Source organism: Lampris incognitus, chromosome 18 (assembly GCF_029633865.1).
Source record: "Lampris incognitus isolate fLamInc1 chromosome 18, fLamInc1.hap2, whole genome shotgun sequence".
Classification (NCBI taxonomy): domain Eukaryota; kingdom Metazoa; phylum Chordata; class Actinopteri; order Lampriformes; family Lampridae; genus Lampris; species Lampris incognitus.
In genome coordinates, this window is record NC_079228.1 from 14,283,631 (window position 1) to 14,303,816 (window position 20,186).

At 42.0% G+C, this 20,186-nt stretch overlaps 1 protein-coding gene across 2 annotated transcripts; it reads right to left on the reverse strand.

Moving 5' to 3' along the window:
• Positions 1-332: 332 nt before the first annotated feature.
• LOC130128584 (regulation of nuclear pre-mRNA domain-containing protein 1A-like) lies at positions 333-20,134 on the reverse strand. 2 transcript variants are annotated; one of them, XM_056298224.1, is made up of 7 exons: positions 19,799-20,134; positions 12,677-12,806; positions 11,892-11,998; positions 7,868-7,962; positions 7,427-7,553; positions 3,988-4,163; positions 333-1,500 (listed from the first exon to the last, which is right to left on the reverse strand). In XM_056298224.1, the coding sequence occupies exons 1-7, from the start codon at positions 19,947-19,949 to the stop codon at positions 1,402-1,404; spliced, it is 885 nt and encodes a 294-aa protein (XP_056154199.1). In that variant the 5' UTR covers positions 19,950-20,134; the 3' UTR covers positions 333-1,401. The 2 variants fall into 2 exon arrangements, with proteins under 2 accessions (XP_056154199.1, XP_056154200.1); XM_056298225.1 differs by lacking the exon at positions 333-1,500 and adding an exon at positions 3,373-3,444.
• Between the last annotated feature and the right edge of the window lie 52 nt (positions 20,135-20,186).

Sequence of the window (20,186 nt, forward strand, 5' to 3'; positions counted from 1 at the left end):
TTTAATCTAACTGTGTAACGTAACGGTCGTGAAGCGCTACGTTGCTGAACCAAGGGCGCATGTGCGAGAGTTTCGCAACGAGCCTCGGTACCAAGCGTTACTACTATGCCCACACGGTGCGTGGTGGGACACAAAACGAGGCAATGGTTTGTACTGACCTGTCTTGATGCATGCTCAGTGATCCAGGTAAGGAAATCCCAGAAAGTTGAATCAGTTCATCTTGCACACACCGTGTGGGAGGCACTTTTCCATCACCTAAGTGACTTCCGTCTAAGTTTGTACGGACCATTCCGCCCCCTGCTGGGAAACCAACAAGACAAGTAGGATGGGGTTTGTATTTTTTATTGGCTCTACGAATTTGCTTTGTTATGTACAAAAACACACAGGTGTAATGAAGCCTGGTTTTGGTAACAGCGGGGCACTTGTCTAGCAGTGTGAGACGACTGAGCGACATTCAGTAGACCAGAGGTAAAAACTACGAAGCAATAATGTTGCAGTAAACGAGACCACAACAAGGCTCTTCACTCAGTGTAGTACGAGACATCTCGGCGACAGCAGCGATATCACCTATCTTGAGGGATGTCTCAGGTATTTTGTCTGAATGGCCAGTTCACAACCCATGATGGCATGGGCATAAATCATAAAGACAAACAGGTAAAACAACTTTTTTTTAGTATTTACATGCAACTCTGCATAATATATACAATGAGCAATGTTACACCCCCCCCTCCAGAGGATTTAAGTAAAACAGTCAAATGTGTTGGTTTGCTTTCATTTCTAACTACTGAAGTTAGGCAAGTAAACCTAGGCTTGAGATTCTTTTTAAAATCCTTCAACATATTGTATAATACCAAACTCAAAAACCCCAGCTGTAAGTAGAACACCCAGCGTCATGAGCTACAGCCAAGTGTAAGACAGACACATTTACAGTGCTTACTAGAGAAAAACAGGGGTTGTCAGCAACCCATATAACTGTAATGGATTATTAAATATCACATAAGGGTGGGGGGGGGGTATAGTCACTGGGCGTACAGTTGTACAGCCTCTGGTGTGTTATCTTAGGTCACTATAAATACAAAAATAACATCACACCATCATCATCCGTACCACGTTAAGGGCATAAAAGGTAGGTGGGCATCGGCCAAAGCACAAGAGGCCTTTGATGAGGGGAAAATGCAATTTACAATGTATGGGTTGGTTTACTATTTAACTGGGTGAGTCAGCAGGGGGAGTGTGTCTTATATATCATGTATAGAGAAGCCACTTCTCCAATTTAATGACATACAGAAAGTAATCTCCCAAAGATCCTGAAATCATGAATGGCCGTCAGTGTAAAATGTCAGAATAACTGACAAGCTGAGAGAAGTGTCAACTGCCGGAGGGGATAACAGAGGTGATCCTTCAGTTTGAAGGGTTGTAGAGGCCTGCTGGCAGATTGTTCAGACGAGATCGCAACTCCTTCCGGACCTGGGTCACTCTCGCCAGTTTGCGTTTGTATTCCTGCAAGAGTAGCAACAGAAAAGATCCGTCAACTATTTGAAAACATTGCATGTCATGAGATGTGCTGGTCTTTGCCATGTCGAAGTCCCAAATGCAACCGAATCGGGATAACAGCTGAAATTGTAAAGAAAGTAAAATGTGTTCTCAATGGTAATTTCATTAGCCACATTACAAAAACAGTTGACATCAAAACCGCCTGTGTTGTCCAGCTCACATAATGTGGTGCAACTTAAAAGATCTGACTGAGGTTTGATTATATTAAGGGTTCAGAAGTTCTTTTGAGACGAGTCCTGTGTGTATTGTCCCTTATGTACCTTTTGTCTATAATCAGAAAAAAAAAAAGAGAAACCACTCAAACTACCTAAAGGTTTAGTTGTTATGTTGCACGCAATGATCAGGCATTGCAAGACAATGTGTCGACGTTAACTTATTTTCATATTCTTCCGATGGCATCAAATACTTGTGCTTCCCGCTCCATACGCCTCCACAATATACCTCCTTTAACACAAGATATGAATCATTCTTGAGCACTACATTTTATTGCTTCATTTATTGGCATATTTTGATGGCTACTCTCAACATGGTTGCTTCTTACTGCGATCTCAACTTAAGTTCCTCAAAGGAGCAATTGAAAGAGATTTTTTTCAAGGAAGCAATTTCAAGCTATTAAGAAACATGGAGTGAAGCCAATGAGAAGGTCTTATCTAACGGGCCTCAGTCTATCAACTGGCAGATTTAATTTACTCAAGGACCCTGGCACAAGGCCCAAGGTCAGTCACTAAAAGATTAAAGCTGATATTAATGCCCACACAAGTGTTTTCATCTATCTGTGGAATTTCCATCTCTGATCGCTTCAAAACACATCTCCTCCTCTGCCGGGCAGTTATATTTGTCTTTTCCTCTCTCCTTGTGTTGCTTTTCAGATTATGGCGGTCATGTACAACCACCAGATAACATTCATGTGAGTAATGCAGTACAAGCAGAATAAAAAAACTTCCGTACAGGTCTGCTAGCTCAATGTGAAACACCGTTTGATACTTGAGAAGACGGCACATTTATTCTCAGACATGGTATTGAATAGTGTGACCACACACCGACAAGCTGTTAAGACGGTGAAGGTTGTAGGTATGTTGACAGTGAAGGTTAACATAGAAGCAGGTCATTTCCACAGTTTTTAGATGGCTGAAACTTGGTTGCACTTTTCCCTAGGATGCTCATTTTTCCTGTTTTCGGGTAAATTTCTACCAGTCACTAACAGCTTTATGTAAGACTAATGAGTGTGGCTGCTACTTTTGTCCCCCCCCCCTTTTCTCTCCCCAATTGTACTTGGCCTGTTTTCCGAGCCGTCCTAGTCGCTGCTCCACCCCCTCTGCCGATCCAGGGAGGACTGCAGACTACCACATGCATCCTCCGATACATGTGGAGTCGCCAGCCGCTTCTTTTCACCTGACAGTGAGGAGTTTCGCCAGGGGGACATAGCACATGGGAGGATCACGCTATTCCCCCCAGTCCCCCCCCCCCCGAACAGGTGCCCGACCGACCAGAGGAGGCGCTAGTGCAGCGACCGGGACACATAACCAAATCCGGCTTCCCACCCGCAGACACGGCCAATTGTGTCTGTAGGGACGCCCGATCAAGCTGGAGGTAACATGGGGATTCGAACCTGGCGATCCTCATGTTGTTAGACAATGGAATAGACTGCTACGCTACCCGGACGCCCTGTGGCTGATACTTCTGGCTAGATCAGAGGAAAAGTTGAGAGTATACACAATCTATGAAAGGAAAATTTTGATCATACAATGTAAGCGCCATCAGCGGTGGCAGGTGTCAAAGCAAAATAACAGCACTCACACAACTTGTTTTATTCTTTATTTCCTGTTTACTTTATTACAAGAAGCTTCGTCAGGAGAAGATACAAAGATAAGATGACTTAATCCTCTTTTCCTGTGGATAAATGGTGGACAGTTAGAGACACAACACAAATCTCATTTTGTCTATGAAAAAATAAATTGTGTGATAGTTTTTAAAGACAAGGGAAAATTTTTTTTTTTGCATATTTGATCCGTACTTACCGTGTGGGGTGAACTACTTTCTAACAAATACACAGGATAAAATACAATGCTTAAAACAGAGCTGATCTACTGGTGGTCGGTCACCTTCTAATGGTATGACAACGCCTTGTTTGATCATTCACCTGTGCATCAAATCTTAATTCTTGAGCCTGTCAGTTGTCTTTTTCCTAATAGATCTACAGCCTGATTCGGGAATAAACAACCTAGAATTCATAAAATGAATTTCATTCCAAAAAGGTGGCCAAACGGTCGGTGTGAGTAAGAGGCTAAACAAACCGATTAAACAACAAGAGTGAATGTCGGTAGAAAGGTGGACCACACAGACATTGCTAGAAAGAGACAGACAAACCATTAATAAGTTAACGTTTGAAAATGGACAAAAAAATAAAAAATAAAAACATGACGGTTTACGCACTTCTAGTTTCTGCTCGTTCTGGGCCAGGCCATCCTTCTGGCTGTGCAGGAAGACCGTCAGTGTGCGTGTTAGCTGCCGCCTGTCATCGATCTCCGCCGCCAAGCGGCCGCTGTAGTCTGCCAGTAGCATACAGGCCTCCTCCACCAGCCTGGAGAGCCGTTCTCCCGACTCCTTATCTTCAACACATAACAGAAAGAAAGGACAGGCTCATTACATTTATAGTACGGGTTGAAAGGGTTTACACGGAGGACACTTGGTGTGATATCAGTACTTACGCATGGCCCACCTTAATGCAAATAACACATACCAGAAGCAAACCATCAACACTGCCTGTCACCTATTCTATTCCTGATGCTGGATGATGTCATATTCACCCTTTATTGTGTCACTGATGGCAAGATTTGAAAGAGTTTTTTGTGATACTTGATTGATACCAAAGTAGCAAAAAAAAAAAAAAAAAAAACCTTTCCCTTTTCTGTGCCCTCATAAAGGGAAGTCGAAGTGCAGGGTCAGCTAACAGCAGCAGCTAACTACAGAGCTGTAAGACACCGGGTGCGAGGCCCACCACCATCACAACCCACGTTAGGTGGGTTGATTCCCACCGAAAAAGAACCGGGTTCAAGTCGCAAAGGTAGCAGAATGATTAACCTCAAATAAGCGAGACATCTACCGATTGAAAACATCTGCTTGACCAGATGTTTTCATTTTGTCTTGCATACTACTACACCTTTCAGCCTAAAATCTTTTGTGCAGTTATGACTGTGTGATGAAGAACCTCTCATGGTTGCAGTGAATCAAAACCTTAAAAAAAAAAAGTTTGTTCTCGCTATCGCTGCTCTTATCGCTGATCGATTCAAGTCAACTGTGCGCACGCATGCGTCACATCTACGGCTGACGCGGACCTGGGAGAGAGGCCCTTGCTGGGCCTCCATCCCAGTATGCCTTGCGGTCCGAAGATAACTGAGGGCATAGCACCAAAGCAACAGGCCAACAACGGTATTACAATTTTCATATGCCATTTCATCATTCAATTCACTTTTGAGAATGTTCAAGGCGATAAATCAACTACGTAGATTTCGAATATTGGCAGTTTTACGAAAATTGATAGTGAATATAATATTTTGCCCGACGTTTTCTGAGTTGTAAAGCTCCACAAACTGGTGACCAGCCAGCCGACCATTCACGCCAACAGACCCTGCTGTGAGCTAGCTGGAGCTCTCTCAAGAGACCAGTCTCGCAGACAAGAGGCTTTCATTTCCCTGTTGATGGATGGTTTGTTTAAACATTGTAACACAAACGCCCATTGCAAGATTGATGGAACTGAGTTTTAAGGCAAATTACTGTTTAAAAACAACAATCTTTGTCAGGTTCAGCAATGATGATAAATGATCTGAAGTTCTGAACGTTTAGTCATTGTTTTATTATACTCAGTAGTAATAGCATTTTCTTGATGCATTTGGTCTGAAATTCACACTGATTAATCTCGATATTTCTCAGGGGGAACTCTTCGGTGTTCTTTGTCGGTTTGTTTTTAAGCATAGGATTTTAGATATTTATACTACAATGAGGTTTTTTTTAAATGCGGAAAAATTAATGTGGTGTTTGAAAGTCACTCTCTCAAAGTCGATCAAGTAAAGTATGTGCTGATAAAACCATTTGATTCCAATCAACTTTGATTTGAAGTGTAATTAATGAGTGTTAAGGGGTACATGCAGTATTTAGGAGAACGGATGGTTGTTGCCGAGTAATGCATCCTGTTATATCATCTTAGGTCATTATTAAATTCACACTGATGGGCCAAAACAGCCCAAAATATCTGCTGGTAAAATCATTTGATTCGGGGGATCTGGGTAGCGTAGCGGTCTATTCCGTTGCCTACCGACACGGGGCTCACCAGTTCGAATCCCCGTCTTACCTCCGGCTTGGTTGGGCATCCCTACAGACACAATTGGCCGTGTCTGCGGGTGGGAAGCCAGATGTGAGCATGTGTCCTGGTTGCTGCACTAGCGCCTCCTCTGGTCGGTCGGGGCACCTGTTCAGGGGGGAGTGGGAATGGGGGGGAATAGCGTGATCCTCCCACGCGTTGCATCCCCCTGGTGAAACTCCTCACTGTCAGGTGAAAAGAAGCGGCTGGCGACGCCACATGTATCGGAGGAGGCATGTGGTAGTCTGCAGCCCTCCTCGGATCAGCAGAGGGGGTGGAGCAGCGACCGGGACAGCTCGGAAGAGTGGGGTGATTGGCCAGATACAACTGGGTAGAAAAAGGGGGAAACTTTTCACAAAAAAAATAAAATAAAATTAATAATAATTTGATTCACAAATCTCCAGAAATAAAGTTACAGAGTGGATGCATTATTCGGCAGAGGTGTATTTTATTACCTGCCGATAACGGAGAATCAGCCGCTAAATATTATTTACGTTTCCCTTAACTTTCCCCTCAAACTAACTTCAGTGTTATTCCCGCCATTAACTTAGAGAAATCATAGAAATTACGTCACGTCATGTTCGGCATCGGGGGTGCTCGTCTTCTTTGGACTGCAAGGCATACTGGGTATGAAGGCCCAGCAAGGGCATTTAGTCTCCCTCGTCTCAGATCGGGCAGCGACATGATCAAAAGATACTGAAAGAATTCTGACAGTCCAAAAAACACACAAGTTATAAAGGAACAACTTCCTCTAGGGTTGCAGTCAAAGCAGGAAGCGCAGCATATTCTTGCCCCTGCCTGATCCGAGTCAACCGCAGATGTGAGTCACGCATGTGCGAGCGTAAACAGTTTACCCTGCTTTATTATATTATGACAATAAAGAATGTGTTAGGGTTAGACCAAAATGGTCACATAGCAAACCTTTTCTTTTTGGAAAGTACACGTTCATATTGGTCCTATTTGTGCAAGGGTCCTGCCTTGGAGGCTGCGCTCCACAAACTGCCAGGCAAAACATTTTTATTAAGTAGATTTTTTTTTAGCTTGAGCTAAGCATATTAACAACCTTTTTTTCATATTTCCCATTCAATCAACTGTGGTGCGATGCAAAAGTCTTATAATGGCAGGAAAAATGTTGGTTTTTCTGTCCGTGTGTGTGTGTGTGTATCTGTCTGCTGCTAATCTTGCATACTACTAGGACCGTCAGCCTACATTTTTGAGCAAGGACCTCTCATGGTTGCAGTGATTCAAAACCTTTGAAAACCCAGTTTTATACTGCAGCTGAGTGCCAGCTCCTCAGCTGGTTTGTCACCAAGTCTGAGCACCGGAGAAGAGGCGAAGTGTCTGGCGAGGATCTGCACTCTGAGTGCACTGTTCTATCGATCCATCCATTAGTCAAACCGCTTATCCTGCTCTCAGGGTCGAGGGGATGCGGGAGCCTATCCCAGCAGGCGGGGAGACACCCTGGAAAGGCCTCCAGTTTTTTTGTTTACATGCATTTGTGTGTGTAGCTCCTACCTGTGATCCTGTGGAGCAGTGACACGTCCTGCACCTCAGCCGGCAGGGAGGAGATGCGCTGATGCAGCGCTGAGTCGCTTGAGGCTGCATTCTCCAGTTCCTGCAGGGCTCGGATTAACTCTGCAGTCTGAAGGAAGATGGGGGGGGGGGGGGGGAGATGGTGAGGTCGCAAAGCAGGATCCAAGTAAGGAAATTAAACAAGTTAGCAGCGCGATAAAAAAAACCTTTGTTTGTGTGTAAGGAGGTCAAAAAAGTAAGCAAGGTGGAAGAAAGAAAGGAAACTTAAATGCTGAGTATATAGAGTAAGACAGAAAAACAAATTATGTCTCTAGAAGCACTCATGGCACCTTTATCAAATATTGCAAAACAACCTCTGTGTGGTTGAATGTACAGTTTTCTAACACTCTGTATTCATGGGTGTTGAGTGAAGTAGGCCAGCACCTGTGGGGGCTCTGCTGGGGAGCTCTGGGAGGCAAAGTCCTCGTCATCCAATTGGATCTCCTCATATGACCTCTTCTTGGCCTTCTTCTCTCCATCTAGAATAGAAAGGGGGGGGGGGGAGTTCACATCCGGTGAAACTGTACCTGCTTGAGATAACAGAAAAGTGGTCTTGAAAAGGTACGGTGAAAACTGATACTCAAAATTTGACCCTGCGTTAGGATTTTGCTGCAAGAGGACACGTGTGTAGAGCACAAGAGGATCAGAGTTTACTTTGGCCAACAATTGCTAAGTTTGGGATGGTAGAAACATAGTCAAAAAACTAGCCAAAAAAAAACAAAAACCTTTCATTCTTACTTACAATAATACTAATTCAAAAAAAAACAACTCACGAGTACCAAAACTGAGAGATAAATAACATTTTATTTGCGAAGGAATTTCTTGTGGCCAGGAAGCAGGATTTTCAAATGATAGTCTGGGCTGGAATAGATTGTTACTGTCAATAACTTTCAGAAATTTCACTCCGATATTATCTTCTGAGAGAGAGAGAGAGAGAGAGCGAGAGACAGACAGACAGAATATAAACCACTGATGTCTTGATGCATGCTCAATACTCCAGGTAAGAAAACTAAAGAAGGTTGAATCAGTTCACCTGGATACAAGGTTTGTTGAGAGATCGGTTTCATCATTCATCTAAAGTGACCTCTTCAGTCGTCAGTCAGACTGAAGAGGTCACTTACGTGAGTGATGAAATGTATCCGTCAACAAACGTTGTATCCAGATGAACTGATTCGACCTTCTCTGATAAACCACTGATGCTTGAGAAGTAAGGTGGGACTGATGACTTGAAATGTGAAAATAACCCATTCACATAAATCTAAGTACCAATGTTTAACTTAGATGGGAGCTGATGCCACATTTTCACTGCAAACACACCGAACGACACCATTTTTGACAGATGAAAGCAACAGCTTTCTCATTTCATTTTTCCAAAATTAGCTGAAAAGAAAGATTTTACATTGGACACCACAGGCTGAAAATATCACGACAACATGATGCTCTGTTTGAAACTAAATGTAAAATATATTGGAGAAAGGTGCGAATGTTTACTTTGTACAGTGTTTTATGAAAGTGATATTGTCCCTCCTCATCTTTCCACATTTGTCATAACACATGCACGGTATAAGATGCAGCTTTTCGTGACGCCAGCCTCTTCTCTGTACAAGATGTCCTGGAACTTATCAAATGATCATTAAATCTGTCAGCTGTCAGATGGAGGCCAAGCTCATGCCTCATTAACAGTTTTGGCGTAAGCTCACAGCCTGGGATCGCTCGTCTTTCCTTGAGCTGTGAAATTACACGATACCGCAGATAGATATGCTCATTGCAGCTCTCGGTTAAATTACGGTGAGACAAAAAGGTCAGGAATTCAGAAATCAAACTGATCGGGCTTTTTAGTAACTCAAGTGTCTTTTCACTTTTCAAACTGCAGAGTCATAAGCAGTCCAAGGACTATGTGAACTTGTGATTCAAATCAATCGTTGGAAGAGTCATTGAAGTTGACAATTATCAATTTGGGCCCACTGGCTGAAAAATGAAATGAAATGAAAGGAAAGCCACTTTATTCGACATTGTATTCTTACAACAAATTGTATTTTTACAAATTAATTTGTTCTCTGCATGCTATTGTATAGAAGCAGTGGGCAGCTGCAGCACCCAGGGACCAACTCCAGTTCTTCTTTCCATTGCCTTAATCAGGGGCACAGGCAGGAGTATTAACCCTAACATGCATGTCTTTTTGATAGTGGGAGGAAACCGGAGCACCCTGCGGATACCCATGCAGACACAGAGGAGAACATGCAAACTCCACACAGAAAGGACCTGGGACGGCCTGGTTGTTGCTGTGAGGCAACAGTGCCTCACAGCACTGTGTGTTATATCCATGTCTTTCTGCATTAATTACATTCCTATAAACCTATAAAATTCAAGTGAAAAACAATTCGATACATTTTAGGGGAAAAAATAAACAGATTAAACTGGGTGTGCACTAAACTAATACTTTGTTGAAGCACCTTTTGATTTTATTACAGCACTCAGTCATTTTGGGTAAGAGTCTATCAGCTTGGCACATCTTGACTTAGGTATATTTTCCCTCTCTTCCTTGCAAAAATGTCCCAGATCAGTCAAATTGGGAGGGCATCTCCTGTACAGACCTCTTCAGGTCACCCCAGATATTTCAACTGGATGAAGGTCTGGGCCCTGGCTGGGCCATTCCAAAACGTTGATCTTTTTTGGTGAAGTCATTCCTTTGTTGATTTGGATGTATGCTTTGGGTCATTGTCATGCTGAAAGGTGAAATTCCTCTTCAGCTTTCTAAGCAGATGCTTGAAGGTTTTATGCCAAATCGACTGGTATTTAGAGCTATTCATGATTCCCTCCACCTTGACTTAAGTCCCAGTTCCGGCTGAAGAAAAGCAGCTCCAAAGCATGATGCTGCCACCACCATGCCTCACCTTGAGTATGCTGTTCTTTTGGTGATGTGATGTTTTTGTGCCAAACATACCTTTTAGAATTATGCTCAAGAAGTTCAACCTTGGTCTCATCACACTACAACACATTTTTCCACATGGTTTTGGGAGACTGGATGTATTTTTGCAAAATTTAGCTGGGCTTTGATGTTTGTTTGTTTTTTCATGTGAAAAGGCTTCCATTCTTCCACCCTACCCCATTGCCCAGACATGAAGAATATGGGAGATTGTTGCCACTGGGAGCAACCAGTACTTGTCAGAAATTTCTGCACCTCCTTTAATGTTGTAGCAGACCTCTTGGCAGAACTCCCTGGCCAGTTTTCTCCTTGTTCTCTCCTTTGGCAACGCTTTACATTAAGTGCATGTAATAAGTAATAGTTAATAGGTAATAAGGACCTCATAAGTCCTTATAAAACGCTTATTAACATAACTATGGACTTAACAATAGTGTCAAATGTTTTCAGCCACTAGGTGGCACTTGCAAAATATGCAAAACCTACTTTTTCCACATTTGTCTTGGGTTTTAAATCCAATCTGCATAACACTGCACATAGCATCTAAGGAACCTCATGATTAAAAGTTATTAATATAATTTTGAAAGTCCACAAAATGCAAAAGTTATGACTTAAGGGCCTCATTACCTATCAACTCACACTTATTACATGCACTTAATATAAAGCGTCATCGAAAAAATTGAAAAAGTTCTGCCAGGATTTATCTTGGTTTCATTTTAACAGGGGTGTTTAGACTTTCTATATCCACTGTGTGTGTGTGTGTGTGTGTGTGTGTGTGTGTGTGTTTATATAGTGGGGGGGGGGGTTCTGGAAACCATCAATGGTGTAGATGAAACATACTCAACAAATTAGGAGTGGAATATTAAGATAGGATTAAGCATATTAAAATAAGATTAAAGACAGGATTAAGAATATTAAGATTAACTATCTATCTCTCGCTCTGTGTGTGTGTATATATATATATATATATATATATATATATATACACACACACACACACACATATATACTGTGATGGACAGGCGGCCTGTCCAGGGTGTCTCCCCGCCTGCCACCCAATGACTGCTGGGATAGGCTCCAGCACCCCACTACCCTGAGAGCAGGATAAGCGGTTTGAATAATGTATATATATATATCTCCTGTGCACGGGTGATTGCCTGATGACCTCGTCAGTCAAACCGTGTAGCAATTAAACTTCTTGGCAGCTTAAACTTCAGTATGCAAATATTAATCTATTTAGTGTGAATTTTTATTTGGATTCAGATGCTCAAACTTCTACTTATTTTCTTAACAGAGTGGCTTTGAGTGGCTGTTGCAGCTAGAAAAGCACTATATAAAATGCAACTTGATTGAACGAACACTGGGAGGCTAAACTGTATGGCTAAAGAACCACCAATTTCTCAAGCTAAGTTAATTTTCAATACAAACCTTTTCTGAGACCATTCTACAGACAACATTAAGATCCAAATGTGTGGGTGAACTTACGTAGAACTTGTGAGAGCTGGTCCAGCAGGTTGTTCTCATACACGGCTCTTTCCTGCCAGATGGACAAAACCCGGCCCAACTGTTTCTTACAGCCTTCCTCCCCCTCCCTGCATAGAACAGTCAGGACAGACCAGGTAAATATATGCCAAAGGCAGCAAGCTTGATATAGTCCAGTCAAAAAGTGAGATAAAAAGCTCTTCAGCTGCTTTGTGCAATTTAAAGCGCACCTAAACACCAGACCATTTCAATGAGTTTGCTGACATCTACAGGTTAAAAATAATATTGGGGTTGAAAACATGACAGGCTGGTTTTGGTACTCTGTGATGTTGGCATAGCAGGATAAACACAGATGCAGATAACATCAATAATGGATCTGTTGGAAGTAGGTGTGCCAGCTCATCTATCAGCATTGACAAACAGATATAGACATCACCATGTCAATAGTACTGTCAATGCCTGTTTTTATCACATCTATATCCAACAGAACCATTATTAATGTTATTAACTGCAGCTGTGTTTATCCTGCTATACTAACCTCACAAAGTACCAAGTCCAGTCTGTCATCTTTTAACCTTTACATGGTTTTTAACCTGCAGATGTCAGCTAACTCACTAAAATGGTCTAGGGTTTAGTTTCTCTTTAACTGACAGAAACTACGAAAACAGTCCTGCACCATTTTCATACATTTCAATTTATTGGGTTGTTTTTTTTTGTGAGTGAACAGTTAATCACAAATACCTAGACTTGAAACAATGTCATGATGTTCCTGGAATGGTGAGTCTGACCTGGACACGTGTTTAAAAGCATCAATAATGACTGGTGCAAAGTCCTGGGTGAACTCAGGTCCTTTCCTCTTGCTGTTCTGGATGACATCATTTGCCAAGTAGAGGAAGGTCAGCTTTCTTGATACCTGAGCTATATTCACACACGAGCATTCACATGTGTACACAAGCATCCACACGCACACAAATCCACAAAGATAACACGGATACGTTTAACATTTGAAGTATAGGTTTAATGTTTTGGGCCCAAAACTCATCAAATCCTTGTTGGGCATCATTTAGATTTTTACAGAATTCTAAATGAAGTGAGCAGACAAAAACTTGACTGACTTCAGTATTTACAAATTTTTCAAATCTTCTAAATGGGCTTCAACACAGTCTAATAGGGCAATCTTCTAAACCTTCAAAAATCATGTTATTTCTCCTTTTTAAAACAAGAAGCACACAGCACAGTCTGACACGTCTTGATATGTTCCATTGAGTAAATAGTAGTTGTAAATGATGCCCTCTCTCTAGTTATAATGAAATTATTTTGCACTTCAGTTAATACAGTTTCCCTGCAACATCAACACCGTTAGTTGTCATACCACAGGTATGTTTACTCTCAAAAGTACACCACAGGACTTCCTGTTCTCACAAGTCAGGTTGGGTACTAAAACGCAGTACCACCTTGGCATCAGTTCCCATACAGCCAATACCTACCAGACCGCAATGCAACACAGATTTGGGCACCTCATTACGGTGCCAAGATAAAATGCCTGAGATGCAGATTGAAATAGCCACTCACCGTTGTCCACCGCCCCCTGGTGGTCGGAAATGGACGTTATACGCAACAGAAGCATCACTCACCCATGACCCTGTCGTAGGGCTTGGCGATAGGGACAAAATCAAATATCACGACATTTTTCACCGACTACCGTGATAGATATTTTGACGATACTGTAGAGATGACTATTGGTGCTCTCACAAAATATTTACACAGAAAGATCATCCAATCGGTCAAAACGCCCTGAGCAAAATGGCCTAACTTGTTGCTTATTTTATCCAAAAAGATAACAATGGGACACGGAACAAATTACTTAAATTCAAGTGTTTTATATTTATTTCTTAAAAGGTATAGTTTAAATAGTTTATAGTTATATTTGTTTGCTTTTGCAATTAAAAAAAGGTTTTATGTCATCATTTGCTCTTATTTTAAAGAAATCATCTGTTTGGGCACCAGTACTTGTCACAATTATTACATATCATTTTGCATAATCGTTAGAATCGTTTCCGTTCATCTGTATAAAAACAGCTGGCTGAAACTAACAGAAATGTCAAATTTCCAACACAACTTCCATGCCGTTTTCCTCCGTTTGTGGTTTGACTGGCGTTCTTTTAATGACGTCATCTCATTGCGCCCCCTTCTTCTGCTATGGTGTAATGGCACAAACGTGGAGAACTAGCGCCACCAACTGTTTATCTCAAATCACAAAGTGGAATCAGTCCATCTACATACAACGTTTATTAAGAGAAACGTTTCATCACTCATCTAAGTGACCTCTTCAATCTCAACTGACTTATTGTTTATAAGGGTGGGGATAATCAAGGTATCCCCACCCTTATAAACAATAAGTCATTGTAAGATGGTGACAGATGTACTCTTAGGGTGGGGATACTCAAAGTATCCCCACCCTAAGAGTTTCTTTTTAAATCCTTTTTTTATTTTATAATTTTATAAATCCCACATGTTTATCTCAAGGCGGATAATTTCTAATATTCGATGGCTGCATTTGATGAATATATTGACATTAAGACCATGGATTTAGTTGATGGGCCAAACGCCACAGCACCGCTGTTGGGCACATTTTTGTTTTAAGCCAAATGAAAAAGAGGAGCCCAATAACTTGGAGGAGGCGATTTGTCGGATTTGCATCAAAAAGTTGGCTGTCAAAGGCGCTAATACCACAAATTAAAAAAAATTATGAATATAAATAAACCTAAATTCATATGTTCCAGTGTTCGATGCTAATGGCTCTTCATAAGGTGTATGTGTATTATTAAACTATAATTACGCTAATACTATAATAGTGGCATAAAATGATCAGAAAAAGACATTAATCGCAATTATTTGTTTTACTATTAATCGTAAACTAAAATGTCATAATCTGGACAGCCCTACCAGTACCGTTTTAAAAGTATTGTTTTTGCACCAGTATCAGAAGAGACATAAAAAGTACCCATCCCTATTCACTAGTGCAGAAGTTTATTGATGGCTGGGATGTAGTACTTCAAGAGCAAAATCATTTACAAATTTTAGTGTATAACACATGGCTGTAACTGTTGTCAGTTTGATTCCAGCCGGCAACCTTTGTTGCATGTCATACCCCTCCCTCTCTCCCACATTTCCTGTCTGCCTCTCTAGTTGCTATCTAATAAAAATGCCCCCCCCCCCCCCAAAAAAAATCTTTAAAAAAATTCCATAATCAAACTACCTTTTGCTCCTACTGAAAAATTCCGAATGAATTCAATGATAAATGCAGTGCTTGAGATGATGCTAAGCTTGACGTTTCCAAAAAGGAGCTATGTCAATGTTTTAGAAGGCTTAAAAACAATTGTTCATATAGACTGTGCTGAAATCCTGTGAGAAGATCTAAATAAGCTATAGGTTTCTCAATACTAAAGCCATCAGTTAAATTTCTGTCTGTAATGACTCATGAAGATGACAGACAACAATTTTAAGGGTTCTGGTTTCAAAAACGGTGAACCTTTCCTTTTGTGTCTTGAAGCATAATTAGGATTAGTAAATACTATCAGCAGAGGCTGTTGAGCGGTAGTGATGGAAATAAAATAAACAAATCCTCCCCTCAACTCTTCAGATTTCTACACTTGCAAACATGAAAGCAATGTAATAGTCTTTGTAGCTTTACTGTTGTTTGAAGCCCTGTGATGCCCAATCCACTATAGACCGGAACTGCACTCACAGTCCTCAGTGAAATATGCAGTGATCTGAGCAAAATGGTATCTACTGAAAATGTCTTGATGCATGCTCAATAATCCAGGTGTAGAAATCCCAGAAAGTTGAATCAGTTCATCTGTACAGTGTCTACTGAAGGTGTTTGAAAATGGCAATTAGATATCCAAAAGCATGCTGTCAATTGTGCTACCTTTCTATTTGAATGTCTATATGCATGCTCAATAATGCCAATAGATGCTGGCTAAGAGGATGGCACAACACAGGAGAGCTAATGCATTAGGCCAGGACTTCGCAGTCTACACCCATCTACAGGCCAGTGGTCCCTCTTTCAAGGATGAGGACATCCTTGATAGGGAGGAATGCTGGTTTGAACTGGAAGTCAAAAAGGCCATCTATCTGAAGAGGGCACAACCATCCCTGAACCGAGGAGGGGGGAGGGGCGTACCTAAGAGTATATCTGTTGCCATCTTACAGTGCTGTGATTGCAACTATTACCCAATCCGGTTTCAATTCCCCAATCCGGTGATGCCGGTTCTGGTATGGGAAGATGGTGGCACAAATTCACGTTTGCAGCAGCCTCACCCAATACCAGTTTGGGTGCGAATTCACGTTTGCGGCAGCCTCACCCAGTACTGTCCATGCAGTCTTTGTCCACGTCTGCATCTAAGTTTGTCTTCGTTTGATGGCAGGGAGAGCTTGGTCTGCTGCGTCCTGTGGGCCCAGGGACCACGGCCCTGATCGGCGCTGCGCCCAAAGAGGAAACACCAAGGGCGGTCTGACAGGATGCGGAAGCGGGGCAGGCTAAACTAACTGCTAGCCCATGCAGACCGGCAGTTCCAATAACACTGAATGCGGTCGGTGGTGGCCTACCGTAGCCTTGACTGTGTTTTTAGTGTTGTCGTGTAGAGTGAGGAGAGGTGTGTTGAAGGTGTCTGGCTGGGACAGCTAGCATTGGATCGGCTGGGGGAGCCTGGTCTGCTGCGTCCTGTGGGCCCCAAGAACATGGCCCTGACCGGAGCTGCGCCCGAACGATCTGACAGGGTGCAGAAGCGGGGCAGGCTAAGCTAACTGCTAGCCCATGCAGACTGGCAGTTCCGGTTGTTTAGTTTAGATATATGTATTAGTTTGGATATGTGTTCTTGCACTTTTTGGATATGTGGTTTTGTCTTTGTGTTGCACTGCTGTGGGCTGGGGGAAACAATGTTTCGTTTCATTTCATGCACTTGCGCACATGAAATGAAACGACAAAGTGTTTCTGATTCTTATCCTCAGTGAATAGCACACATGGCCATTGAAACTCTAATTAATGCCTATTTTCATATGAAACTGATCGTTGATTTCGGTCGTTATGCAACTATATTGTTAATAAGGGTGGGGATGCCTGCAGTCAGTTTAGACTGAAGAAGTCACTTAGATGAGTGATGAAACGTTTCTCTCAATAAACGCTGTGTCAACTTTCTTTGACTTTCTATGTGAATTTGCTTGCCTTGTCTATCTTGATTTGTAGCTATAATTTACATCAATGAACAAATCAGTTCAGCACTCAAGAAAAAAATTACAAGAAAAGTGAGACATTACCATTGTTCCAGTTCAAGTAGGGTAAGATAGGATGGACTCTTTTTACCAACAGTGTAAAAACAGTTATAGATCATTGGTTTTAACTGAAAGATACCTCTTTACCCCAAATTACAGGCTAATTAATTATGTCCCTTCAATGAATGTTTTAAAATTATCAATTTTATTCATAATCAAGTATTATGCATCCAGAACCACTAAATTGTTAAGTTTATCTGCCATTTTTATTATATTCAGAGAGGACAAACAAGGTATTAGCACTATAAATTACCTTGCCCACCCTTTTCAGTGCACATCACCACAGAGCAACCAGCCACTACTAAGAACAAATCTCCCCTGCCACAACATTTGTAAAAAAAAAACTTTTTTTTTTTACTACTCTATTAATTCCCGTCGGAAATTCTTTCTCTGCATTTAGCTGTGGGCAGCCGCCGTGCAGCACCCGGGGACCAACTCCAGTTCGTCTTACCATGCCTTGGTCAGGGGCGCAGACAGGAGGTATTAACCCTAACATGCATGTCTTTTAGATGATGGGGGAAACCGGAGCACCTGGAGAAAACCCACCACAGACACGGGAAGAACATACAAACTCCACACAGAGGACGACCTGGGATGACCTCCTAGGTTGGACAACCCCTGGGTTCGAACCCAAGACCTTCTTGCCGTGAGGCAACAGTGCTAACCACTGGGCCACCGTGCCACCCAAATTTTTGAGAATGGCATACTTTTCTCCATGGTTGCATATAAACCCTGATGACAAGGACATATTGAAAATTTGATCCCACTCCTTCATCCCAAGTAACTGCAGTTATTATTTTGTACAATTCTTTCCATTGAGCCTAATCCACCAGCAATTAATTCTTCTAATCCACCAGCAATTAATTCTTCACTACATCCCATAAGGAACTCTGACAATAAGTTTAGATTTGCCTGCCATTTCACAGCAGAGACACAAGTATAAAAGTCCATTGGAGAGAGAATTCTGTTGGTGCTGCAAGCACCACGCACTCCCTTTGGATTACAGAAAATCTCCTTGAATACAACCACCATCTGAGCCATCAAGGGGCAACTGACTCACACCCTGAGGAAAACTCCCAACATTTGGCAGATTCCTATTACACAATACCCAACATTTAAGCACTCAAGTATGCATAGGTTGCATACATTTTGTTTACATTAAATGACTGAATCCAGCTTCATACAGCAGGCTGTTTTAGCATGTTTACCAATTGACCCTAAAACTCATCCTGTTGCCAAACCAATGAACAGTATTACATTGTTAGACCACCAACTGGCCCAACTGATCTGTAATGATGCAGCTTTAAGATCCTCATCCTTGTTTCCAATCAAGGTTATATGCCAAAACAGAAATGACCAATATACTTAAGATATTTACATTACAACACAAATTATAATACATACATCCCCTGCTTTGGGGTGATGATGAAATTATACCCTTCAGCCAGTGTGTCTGATTTCATAGAGTTGAGCTAAAGACTGATACAGTACTACCCTACCCTAAAAAAATATATATATTTATAAATACAGAAATCGGATATTTTGACGGGTCTATCAAAAAATTCTACACAAAATACTGTACATATTGACAGATTCAAATATCTGCACAATATGATTGCATGCAATAGGCATGCATTTTCGTTATCTAATTAACATAAATATACCTATTATATACACACACACACACACACACAGATAATTGTTACAACTGTTAACCTTGAGTGCGACGTCTGGTTTCCAGCTGCTCTATTGGTGAAGTCTATGCAGTTGGCTCATAATTTTCTTTTTAGTTTGCGTTCTTTATTTGCTTCTGCAGCCCCTTGTTAGGTTTGACTATTACTTCCGGTCTGTAAACAAACGCGTTTGTAACTTTAGTAGCCTTCATGATTGCCTGAGGGAAAGGGAGCCGGGGGAAGGAAGAGTGGGACGTCTAATTCGAAATTGTTCATTGTTAAAAAGCAATGCTAACTACATTAAGCTTACAGAAATGGTTGACAAGGACAAGAATAAAACCATCTTAATCCCCCCCCCCCAACTCCACAAATACATAAACATCCTAGGCCTATCCCAGCCGGCTAACCAACATTAGCTTACGTTTGCCAGCACGTTTAAAGCATTTAACACTAATTGTGATGTCTTTGTGCATGCTCAACAATCCAGGGAAGGAAATGACAGAAAGTTGAAACAGTTCATGTGGACACAACGTTTAAAATAAAATGCTGCGCCAGACCTTCATTTCACATCTGTATTAGCTAGAACTTGGCCGGTACAAGACCACACTAGACTCCCTCAGACATTTGAGACGGTCCATGTTTGTTTCATTCATTCTAAAGTTACCGTCGGCTTGTCCGTCCCTCTTAGCAGACTAACGGCTTCTAGCTTGCCGCCTCGCTAGCTTAGCCAAGTGTTACAAAAACGCTGGCTAACGGTTAGCTGGCAAAGTTTGGAGTTGCCGTTAGCGTCGAGGGTACATGCTAGCTAGCCCCTCCAGCCAACGTTAGCAAGCACGCTTTGGTTGTGACGGACAAACGCGTGTCGTCGTTAACTTCGTTCGCCCGAAAACGCAGCGATATTACCTTTTCTAAGTTCGTTGAACCAAACGTTGACAATGGTCTTCGAGTGTTTTCTGTGATGGATGAGCCACAGGGACAGCGTTTGAACACTTTGCTGGGAGTTGCTGAGCTCGGATAGTTTCTTCTCTAAGGCAGCCTCGGAGAAAGCGGACATTTCGACGGGATTTGCAGACTGCTCGGCGGGGTGGGGAGAGGAGGCTCGGACGTTTCTCCCTAAACTGTTTCGCTAAGACGAGCTAGCAAGGGACAGTTTGGGAACGCTTTTAACTGATGTATGCTCAGCCCCCCTTGTCTGTTGCTAGCTAGCCGTTTGTGTCAGCCATTTATTAGCTAGGCCAGTGTCAGCTAACTGCCTCGGTTTTCGCCAACGGCAACCTGCGAGAGGCGGTCC